Source organism: Glycine soja, chromosome 6 (assembly GCF_004193775.1).
Source record: "Glycine soja cultivar W05 chromosome 6, ASM419377v2, whole genome shotgun sequence".
Taxonomy (NCBI): Eukaryota; Viridiplantae; Streptophyta; class Magnoliopsida; order Fabales; family Fabaceae; genus Glycine; species Glycine soja.
Window position 1 is genome coordinate 28296758 of NC_041007.1, and position 11921 is coordinate 28308678.

Below are 11921 nucleotides of genomic sequence, written 5' to 3' on the forward strand. Positions count from 1 at the left end.
ATTTGATAAAAGAACATATTTTGGAAACATTGGGTTGACTTAAAATAGGGAAAATGAATCCTGAGCCCTAGTGTCACATGACCATAAAAACTTGATGCTTGAGTGTCCACATGGGTGCATGCATGACCAGTTTTGCATAAAATTTCCTAATCATCATTGTTGCATGTGTATCATGGAAATAATATAGGACATCCCCTTTATCCCCGAACAGCTGGCTAAACCCTAACATATATCATGACGAGTCGTTCTACAAGCCTTGAGCCAAAATCCCAACTTATCATAAACGTTGACCTAGGGTGAGAATGTCAATCCTTGCCCTTGGAAAACAACAAAAAGAAAAGAAAAGGAAAATTCCCAATCAAAAGAGTGGGAGAAAGCAAAAAAGAAAGAAAATTTCCAATCAAAGAGTGGGAGAAAGCAAAAAAGGAAAGAAAATTCCCGATCAAGGATCGGAAGAAAACAGAAGAAACATCCAGAAAGGTCTTTGGACTAGACAATATATGAACAATACAGAATTGTCACCAAGTAAACAAGAAAAAGGAAACCACGACCTAAAGTGGTCCTCTCCCTTTGATTGCCGACAAAATCCTATGCGCTAGCGACTTTCTCGCCACGCACTAAACAAAAACAGAAGAGGAAAAGGCACTCAAAGCCAAATTCCCCACCTAAAAACCATTCCCAAAATAAGTCCTATTGATCCATGATCATGCATGTAATCTTTGATTTGATAGGAAATGATTTGCAAAATCAAGTCATGACATATCTATGGTTCGGAATTAGGATAAAACACTTACCTGTGTGAGATTGATACACTTTGAGTGATTTTCTCCTATTTTTGTTGGACCCAGTGTTTCCTCTAAATGGTCATTTAGAAACGAAATGCTAAATCTCATTTATGGTTATGAGAAAATTTCATCAGCATACTCTCCTTCCCCGATAGACACATCAACTTTCATAAAAAAAAAGCATATGCTGCTCTGATCAGTTGGAAGTTTTGTCTCTTTACTAAAGCATGTTCGCATTTTAGTGGAGAAAACACCGAGACTATTTTTAGTCTCACAGTTATCAAAAACTACGTAGGTCTGAGTTCCTCATCACAAATTGAGGATACGTAGGAGCAAAAGCCCTGCTTTTGTCGACCACCCCACTTTTTGTTACCGTGACCCAAGAGTCCGGTGGCATGCGGAACCACATGACCGTGGGATCCCCAGATTCATGTTCTTTTTATGTTTCATCCTTTATCATTTACATGTTATTTTATTTATATGACTTGAGGGACTAACATTTGTTTTTTGTTGCTGCGATTGTGATTTGTTTTGTGCATATATTTTGTTTGGACTATTGTGTTAGTGCTTACTTCGTTGTTGTCAATAGTGTTTGTTGAAATTCCGAAACTGTGTAGAGTTTTTCATTTAGTAACGTCGTCCTAAAAATAAAATGAACAAAAAATCATGATAACGCCAAAAATAAAGCGTTGTGAATGAATGCTGTGTCTATGTATACAAAGAAAAGAAAAGAGTTTTTTTTATATATAAAAGAAAATGTGTATAGAAGGATTTTGTGTGTGTAAATAATGTGTGAAAAGAAATTCTTGTGTGTGTGAGCGACGAGTGTATATAAAGAAACTTTTGTGATCCGTGATCATACGTTGATCTTTGATTCGATAGGAAATCGTGTGCAAAATAAAGTCATGGTGCAGTTATGGTTTGGGGTTAGGGTAAAACACTTGCCTGTGTGAGTTTTTATACACTATGAGTGATTTATTCCCAGTTTCAGCTTAACCCGATGTTTCCCCTGAATGTTCATTTACAAGCTAAATGTTGATGTCCTACCCTTCATTTTCGGTTACAAGGAAGATTACCCTTGGCATGGGTATATTGCTTCTCTAAGATATGGTGCTCTCGCGAATGATTTATTTTTCTTTGCAAAACGCATGGTTTCCTTTTTTAGGTGGAAAAAAAAACCGGTGGACCATTCGGTCCTGCCAACAAATATTGTTCGGAGACCCATGAATTGATTGCCTAGCATTGTTCATGTGTCCTCCACCAATGAGTCTGGAGCCTCGCGAATTGATTGCCTAGCGCTGTTCGCCAATTCTCCATTCTCCACTTTTATTCGGAGCCCCATGAATTGATTGTCATTCATGCATCCTCCACCAACGAGTCTGGAGCCCCGCGAATTGATTGCCAAGCGTTGTTCGTCAATTCTCCATTCTCCACTTTTATTCGGAGCCCCATGAATTGATTGTCATTCATGCATCCTCCACCAACAAGTCTGGAGCCCCGTGAATTGATTACCTTGCGCTATTTAGTTATCCTCCACCCTTGAAATCTTGTTCGGAGACCCATGATGTCCTGCCCTTCATTTTCGGTTACAAGGAAGATTACCCTTGGCATGGGTATATTGCTTCTCTAAGATATGGTGCTCTCGCGAATAATTTATTTTTCTTTTGCAAAAAGCATGTTTGCCTTTTTTAGGTGAAAAAAAAAATCGGTGGACCATTCGGTCCTGCCAACAAATCATGTTCGGAGACCCATGAATTGATTGCCTAGCGTTGTTCCTGTGTCATCCACCAACGAGTCTGGGGCCCCACGAATTGATTGCTTATCATTGTTCGCCAATTCTCCATTCTCCACTTTTATTCGGAGCCCCATGAATTGATTGTCATTCATGCATCCTACACCAACGAGTCTAGAGCCCCGCGAATTGATTGCCTAGCGCTGTTCGCCAATTCTTCATTCTCCACTTTTATTCAGAGCCCCATGAATTGATTGTCATTCATGCATCCTCCACCAACAAGTATGGAGCCCCGCGAATTGATTTCCTAGCGCTGTTCGCCAATTCTCAATTCTCCACTTTTATTCGGAGCCCCATGAACTGATTGTCATTCATCCATCCTCCACGAACGAGTCTAGAGCCCCGCGAATTGATTGCCTAGCGCTGTTCGCCAATTCTCCATTCTCCACTTTTATTCGGAGCCCCATGAATTGATTGTCATTCATGCATCCTCCACCAACGAGTCTAGAGCCCCGCGAATTGATTGCCTAGCACTGTTCGCCAATTCTCCATTCTCCACTTTTATTTGGAGCCCCATGAATTGATTGTTATTCATGCATCCTCCACCAACGAGTCTGGAGCCCTGCGAATTGATTGCCTAGCGTTGTTCGCCAATTCTTCATTCTCCACTTTTATTCGGAGCCCCATGAATTGATTGTCATTCATGCATCCTCCACCAACGAGTCTGGAGCCCCGTGAATTGATTGCCAAGCGCTTTTCGCCAATTCTCAATTCTCCACTTTTATTCGAAGCCCCATGAATTGATTGTCATTCATGCATCCTCCACCAATGAGTCTGGAGCCCCGCGAATTGATTGCCTAGCGCTGTTCGCCAATTCTCCATTCTCCACTTTTATTCGGAGCCCCATGAATTGATTGTCATTCATGCATCCTTCACCAACGAGTCTAGAGCCCCGCAAATTGATTGCCTAACACTGTTTGCCAATTCTCCATTCTCCACTTTTATTCGGAGCCCCATGAATTGATTGTTATTCATGCATCCTCCACCAACGAGTCTGGAGCCTCGCGAATTGATTGCCTAGCGCTGTTCGCCAATTCTCCATTCTCCACTTTTATTCGTAGCCCCATAAATTGATTGTCATTCATGCATCCTTCACCAACGAGTCTGGAGCCCCGCGAATTGATTGTCTAGCGCTGTTCGCCTATCCTCCATTCTCCACTTTTATTCGGAGCCCCATGAATTGATTGTCATTCATGCATCCTCCACCATCAAGTCTGAAGCCCCTCGAATTGATTGCCTAGCGCTGTTTACTTATCCTCCACCCTCGAAATCTTGTTCGGAGACCCATGAATTGATTGCCTAGCTCTGTTCATGCGTCCTCCACCATCAGGTGCGGAGCCTCCGGTGACTGGGAAATGTGGTTTTTGTTATTTTCCCGATCGGTTCCTTCGCCAAACATGTGTATATATGTATATTATGTTATCAGTGTTTTTGTTGTTTGGGTTTTGTTTTGTGTTATGGAGAAAAAAGAAGAAGGAGAGACGGGAGTTGTCATAGACTAATCACGGAAAGGGTAAAGACGGACGAAATCAGTGTTTTTATCTTTGCTTTCCTCTTATCTCTGATAAAAGGTAAGTAAAAAGGGGCAATTGTCATACCCTAATTTCGTTCGGGGACTATTGCTTGATGGCATGCAACCTTTGATTGACCGCTTTGAAGTACTTAGCACCCTTTGTTGCACAATATGTGAAGTCCCAAGACGCGCCATAAATAAAAAGGAAGCATGGTTACGCGATCCATGAAATTCCGTAATGTGACGGAAACCAAAAGAAAGTATTGTTACGCAATCCGTGAGTTTCCGTAACTTCTTCGAAAGCTAAAAAAGAGTAAATACATGATCCGTAAGGTTCCATAACCTTACAGAAAGAAAATAAGTATCGTTACGAAATTCATAAAGTTTCGTAACGTTACGGAAAAAGAATCACCAAAAAAAGCAAATGGGGTGTATTTAGTAAAAAAAGGTGTGCAAATAGCAATTAGACCCACTTGGGCCTTCTAGATTCTTCCTCCAGAATGCGGTTGCTTTTGGAGGAAGCAACCTGGCTCGCCTGGGCGAGCTGGGTGGCAAGCTCCTCCTCTATTTTGCTATAAATAGGGGGAGGAATGAAGAAGGAAGGGGTTCAGCCTTCTTGGCACTTCGTATTCTCTTGAAATTGCTGAGGAAAATTTTTTCCGTTAAGAAAATCCTACCCGAGGCGCTTCCGTAACGTTTCCGTAACGTTTCCCTGGGTAATTATGCGAAGATTTTCAACTGTTCTTCGACATTCATCGTTCGTTCTTCATTTTTCTTCGGTCTTCAACCGGTAAGTACCCCAAACTGAGCTTTTCAATTCATTCTATGTACCCGTGGTGGTCCCCATTTGTTTCGTGTACTTTTATTCTCGTTTTCATTTACTTTCCATACCCCCTTTTGACGTGCTTCAGTCATTTATTTAAGTCATTTCTCGCCTAATCAAAAAATAAAATAAATTTCCACTATTCATTTGATTTGTAATACCCGTTAATTTCTGTTAAAATGAAATCCGACCGTTCGGTCGTGCCGTAACCACGTTGGAAATCAAAAAAGAGGTAAAATAATAATATAATAATCAAAAAATACCTTTTAGTAAAATAAAGCGGAAAAATCAATCGGACGTTTCTCTTTGGGATTTCTCGTTCTTAATTGAATTGACTAAATAACTAAAGTGAAATTAAGGCTAAAATCAACCCACAAAGTCAAAGCTCGTCCACAAAAAAGTCACTAAAAAAGGATTTGAAAAGTTCAATATCTCAGTTTTTTTACCAAGTAAATGGATCATTTTTAAGGTCCAACGCCTTAAAATGACCACCTTCCAAGTAAAAAGAATCGCTTGATTCACCCTTAAAAAGAATTACGTAGGTCTGATTTCCTCTTCGATGGAGGGTACGTAGGAGCAAGAACCCCGCTTTTGTCGACCTCAAAAATAAAAAAGAAATAAAAGTTAGGGTAACAAATTTTCACACAATTCTAAAAATAAGGCTGTTGTCCTTTGAGACAAACGTGAGAGGTGCTAATACCTTCCTCAAACGTAAATACAACTCCCGAACTTGGAATATTCTTTTTGACCGGTTTCCTTCGATTTTTCCGACGTTTTCCACAAATAAACGTTGGTGGCGACTCTGCGCATCTTTCCTCCTTTGGAAAGCGCACCCGTGAGCCTCGCCTCGCGCTCCCGCAAAAGGGCATTTTGCGACAATGTGCACACCCGGGTGGTCTCGACAAACTCTGCACAGTTCCCTAAGTGAGAGTGTCGTGTGGACACGCTTAGGCTTTTTCCTGAGATTTGGTTGTTGTTGGTACGTACCACATTGCATTTGAGTGTTGAGTCAGGTGCATGCATCATTCTATGTAGTCTTGATTGGGTCCATGGATGGATGATGAATGTTTGTTGGATATGAGTGTTGAATAATGATTATTGTGTATGCTCATCATGTTTGCCTATGTTCCTTGCTAATTGTGGTTATTTGGAATTGGTATTGGTTCTTTTTATAATGAACTCACCCTTGCAATTTTGTATCGTGTGGTTAATACCTGTGATGATCACGAACCTTGTTCGTGGGAGCAGAATGACAGTGGCAGGGTGCAAGGAGTAAGATTCTGGTGAGGAGCCGCCGAGCTGACTTGATGCGTTGGCATTATTTTGGGAGAGAGTTGTGTTTTGTAATCAACTCCTCCGTAGTTGGTTTTGAAGTTTTATTTTATTGAATGAAAGATGTAAAACTTGGATTTTAATTATACTTATGAACAAATTTAATTTTCATTTTTAATTTTCATTTATCTGTATGACGTGTACCGAGTTACTGTTTCTATATAATTATGTATATTCACTTAAGTAATGGCATGTTGTTGGATGAATGCATGTTGTGACAAAATTACTTTGGTTTTCATAAGCAAAATTAAGGGAGTTCTTTTTATAAAAATTGAAATTATCGAATATTAGAGTGTGGATACCGTAGCGACGAGGAGGGTCGTTACAAGTTGCCCCTCTTTACTTATCTTTTATTGGAGATAATAGGGAAGTAAAGATGAGACACTAATTTCCTTCGAGCTGAATTTCCACCCGACTGAAGATTTGCTCAATCATCGAAACCATGACGGTCTCTGCATGCCATCAAACTCGCTTGTCTCAGGATAACAAGGGAGACTTCAGTAGCTTTGGTTAACAGGCATTCAGTCTCTTGACAAGGGAAGTAGATGACTATGTCTGTCTCTGCATGCCATCGGACTTGACAGTCTCCGAATAGCAAAGGGAACTGCAACAATCTCAAAAAAAAATTAGAAACAGATGACCATCATTGTCCCCGCATACCATCGAACCTGCTTGTCTCTGGATGATAAGGGAACTTTGATAGTCTTGGAGCATCGAAAGTGAGTGACCATCATGGTCTTCACATGCCATTGGACTTGAATGTCTCTGGATGACATAATGGAGACTGTAATAGTCTCGGTCAAAAGACACTGAGGTCTCCGAAAAGGAGCAGGCGACTTTATTTGGTCTCTGCATGTCAATGGGCTCGCTTGCCTCTGGTTGACGAAGGGTAGACTAAAGTAGTTTTGGTCGATAGACATCGAGTCTTCAACAAAAAAAGCAAATGACTATGTTTGTCTCTACGTGTCAACGGGCTCGCTTGCCTCTGGTTAACGAGGGGGAGACTTTAATAGTCTCGATCGAAAGACATTGAGTCTTCGATGAAAAGGGTAGATGACCATATTTGTCTCTACGTGTCATCGGACTTGATTGTCTCTGGATGATGAAGGGGAGACTTTAATAGTCTCGGTTGAAAGACATTGAGTCTTCCGCGAAAGGGGGCAGATGACCATAGTTGTCTCTGCATGTCATCGGACTTAATTGTCTCTGGATGACAAAATGGAGACTGCAATAGTCACAATAGAAAGACATAGAGGTTTCTGACAAAAGGGGTAGATGACCATATTTGTCTCTGTGTGTCAACGAGCTCGCTTGCCTCTGGTTGACGGAGGGGAGACTTTAATAGTCTCGGAAAATCTTTCACTAAAATGCAAACATGCTTAGCCAAGAAACAAACCTCCAGACCGGTCAGAGCAACATATATTTTTGAAGAAAAAACAATGTGACTAATGGGAAGAAAAACATGTTGATAGAATTTCCCATAACCATAAATGAGATTTGGGATATTATCATTTCATTTCTAAATAAGCATTTAGAAGAAACACTGGGTCGAATTGAAATAGAGGAAAATCGCTCAAAGTGTATAAATCTCACACAGGCAAGTGTTTCATTCTAATTCTGAACCACAGATATGTTATGACTTGGGTTTGCAAATCATTCTGAACCAGGGAGGTGACTGCTTCAGCCATCCCTCAGGTTTCAAACAAATTTTGTTGCTTTTTTCGTTTTCTTTTTTTTGACAATTCTGCACATTGTTCCGACATTTCCTGGTCCAAAGAACCTTTATGTATTTTCCTTTTGCTTTCTTCCGATCTTTGATCGGGAATTTTCCTTTTTCTTTTGCTTTCCTCCAATCTTTGATCCGGGATTTTCTCTTTTTCTTTTGCTTTCTTTTGAAGCGCATTCACAATTTGACAGTAAATGAAACTTCTTTTTTTGGGAGATCCTTCCGTTCTTTCTTCAGAGGGTAAGGGTAAAAATTCCTATCCTGGGTCAAGGTTTATGGCCGAAGGGTTGAGGTTTTGGCTCAAAAGGCTTGCGGAAGGCAAGACATGGCGTATGTCAGGGTATTTGCTAGGCAAGCGGTTCAGGGACAAGGAAATGCCCCACATTATTTCCATGACACGCATATAACAATGATGATTTAGAAATTCATGCAAAACTGATCATGCATGCACCCATGTGGACACTCAAGTATCAAGTTTTATGGTCATGTAACACTAAGGCATGGGGTTCATTTTCCCCTATTTATAACCAACCCAGTGTTTCCAAAAGATGCTCTTTTATCAATTTATGCACACATTTGAGCCCATTTAGGCATTCGGGAAAACTTTCACAGCATTCACCCTTCTGGTGTACACACATATTTTTTCAAACCACTTGCGTTCTGACCAGTGATTTTTTCCAAAGAAGAACTAGCATTTATTTCTTTCCAAAAGCGTGTTGGCCTTTCTTCTTCTTTTGGGTTAATTGATTAATTATTATTTTTTTTTTCTTTTTAGCTATTTTTTCCAATCAATTTTCCTCAAGCAAAGAAGAGGAAAAGATTAAAAACAGCTTGTAATCCGGGCACGGTTGGTATCCGAGATTACAATTTATCATCAAAAGGGTGTTTCAGACAAACCATCGCAAAGTTCATACGACAATATGCTAGACACGGTAAAAATCACTCACGACGAGTAACAGATAATTGAAAGTGACAATGGCATGTTTAGTCCAAACATAACGGACATAATAACTGGAAGAAGATAACGTCAAATCACAATAGAAATAACGAAATAATCAAAAGCAATAATGTCAAATCACAATGCAAATAACAAAATAATTAAAAGCAATAATTTCAAATCACAATGGAAATAAAAAAATAACTAAAAGTAATGACGTCAAAAGAAGACAGATCACAAGTTTGGCGATCCGGCCGTACAGCCCCTTCTCCTCACAGGAGGAAGTCTATCAGGTCGGCCATATCCTCATCCTCCTGGGCTTCGTCCCCACCTCCAGAGGTCCCCGCGGGCCCCGCTTCCATCTAAAAATTGGGCCAATCTCTAGGCCATGCTACTGCAACCTCAAACTGCTCTAGAGTAGGCTATGTGTAAGGGCTAAGATCCTAGCGCTGCTGGCGGAGAGTGTATTGATAGAAACTCTCGTTCAGCCGCACCTGACCCCTGTGGTTGGCTGCCTTTTGGCTAGCCACATGTCGTATGCAATGCTCCAATCTTCGTAGGTGAGCCGATGTGGACTCCGGGGGTGACGGTGGTGCATCGGCTGCCTGCGACTGGCCATCTCCAGGCTGCTATGATGCTTCGCCCTACACCTGCCTGGGGGTGCAGTACTTCTCAATGAAGGCTCTGGTAATGGGTGGCCGGATCACCTTGCTGGGGGTGACAGGCACTCCGTAGAACTGACAAAGGCCTGTAATCAGAGAGGGAAACCCTAGGGCGTTGTTGGACCTCTCCGGGTCCATAGGGTGTCTCGCAGGCACCGTCCCTGCAAACTGATAAATGGCATCAGAAATCAGCCGAGCCATGTGCACACTCACCTGCGTCAGAATGGCATAAACCAATTGACACTTTGGCAGGGAAAGGTTAGAGTTGTGGTCGCTGGGCAGAATATTGCTGAGTAACAACGTCGTCCATATCTGGGAAAGGGAGGTCATGTTGGTGCGCATGATCCGCACCCATCTCCCTGCAACGGTCCGGGTGAAATCTTGCCCCGGTATGCATAATAGCTAGGCAACAACCTCCTGATCAAAGCCAGAGACTTGTCTCCTCCTCTGGTTGTACTCACACTGCTAGCCCTCCGCCAAGACCAGTGGGTGGCCTAGGAACTGACTCAGAGCATCTGCATCGAAGGGAATCCACTGGACCCTCACCCAGGAGCGCATATGTCGGACTCCCATTCATCTTAAGCCTATAAGGTGTGGAATTATGGTGTTGGATCTTGAAATCCTCACATATTTCCTTCATCATCTTATTATTCGGGTTGGTGGCATTATCAGTGATAATTTTCCTGGGCAATCCATACCGATAGATTATCACCCTTTTGATGAATCTAACCACTACGCTTCTCATCACACTAGAGTATGAAGCAGCTTCAACGCACTTGGTGAAGTAGTCGATCGCAACCAAGATGAAGCGACGTCCGTTCGAAGCCCTGGGCTCGATGGCTCCAATTACATCTATTCCCCACATAGGGAAGGGCTATGGCACCACCAAAACATTCAAAGGCATAGGCAAAGCGTTGACATTGTCAGCGAATGCCTGGAACTTGTGGCATTTCCTCACATGGGTGCAATAGTCGCTTTCCATGGTGAGCCAGTAATAGCCCGCCCTTAGAATCTTCCTGGCCATGGCATGCCCATTAGCATGCGTCCTAAAGGACCCTTCATGCACCTCCACAAGCATCCACTTGGCTTCCTTAGCGTCTACACATCGGATCAAAACCATATCATGATTTTGCTTGTACAGGATACCTTCGCTTAGAAAGAAACCAACTGCCAACCTCAGCAACGTCCTCTTGTCGTTGTCAGAAGCCCCCTGTGGATACTCCTTACATTCTATGTACCGCTTGATGTCGTGGTACCACGACTTTCCATCTTGTTCTTCTTCTATTAAGCAACAATGTGCAGGCTTGCCACGACATCAAAACTCGATGTACGGCAAGTCTCCATGTGGGGTTAGCTGAAACATGGAAGCTAGAGTGGCAAGCGCGTCAGCCATCTGATTTTCCTCTCTAGGAATATGGTGGAAGGAGACATCGTCGAAGAACTTCGCCAATTTCTTGATGTAGGCCTGATAGGGTATCAATTTTTTATCACTAGTTTCCCATTCTCCCCTCAGCTGGTGGATTACCAAGGTCGAGTCTCCGTACACTTTGAGCAATTTGACGTTAAAGTCAATTGCCGCTTGGATTCTGAGAGCGCATGCCTCATATTCAGCCATATTATTCGTGCAATCGAAATACCATCTGGCTGTGAAGGGAATGCATTGATTGTCAGGAGAGACCAAAGCCGCCCTAACCCTATGGCCTAGGGTGTTGGATGCACCGTCGAACCACATGATCCACTTGTCCCTATCCTCATCCTTTAACTTTTCTTCAAACAAGGCCTTGATGTCTTCATCTGGAAACTCCAGATGCATCGGCTGGTAGTCATTGAGAGGCTACTGAGCCAAATAATCCGCCAAGGCGCTTCCCTTTATCACCTTTTGGGTGACATAGACAATGTCAAACTCAGATAGCAGAACCTGCCACCAAGCGATCCGCCCCGTAAGAGCAGGCTTCTCGAAAATGTATTTGACTGGGTCAATCTTGGATACCAACCAAGTAGTATGGCTCAACATATACTGCCTTAGACGATGGAATGCCCATACCAAAGCACAACACGTCCTTTCAGGCAGAGAGTAGTTCATCTCATAGGCGGTGAACTTTTTACTCAAGTAATAAATAGCCCATTCTTTCCTTCCAGAATCATCGTGCTGCCCCAGCATGCACCCCATCTGTCATACCCTAATTTCGTCCGGGGACTATTGTTTGATGGCATGCAACCTTTGGTTGACCGCTTCGAGGTATTTGGCACCCCTTGTTGCACAATACGTGAAGTGCTGAGACATGTCGAAAATCAAAAGGAAGCATTGTTACGCAATCCATGAAATTCCATAACATGCCGAAAATCAAACG

General features: G+C 42.3%; 1 protein-coding gene across 1 annotated transcript; it reads right to left on the bottom strand.

Annotated features, from left to right (window-relative positions):
* Positions 1 to 10885: 10885 nt before the first annotated feature.
* On the bottom strand, positions 10886 to 11383 carry LOC114416064 (uncharacterized protein Mb2253c-like). The gene has a single exon (XM_028380940.1). It carries the CDS (start codon positions 11381 to 11383, stop codon positions 10886 to 10888), a length of 498 nt encoding a protein of 165 aa, XP_028236741.1.
* Between the last annotated feature and the right edge of the window lie 538 nt (positions 11384 to 11921).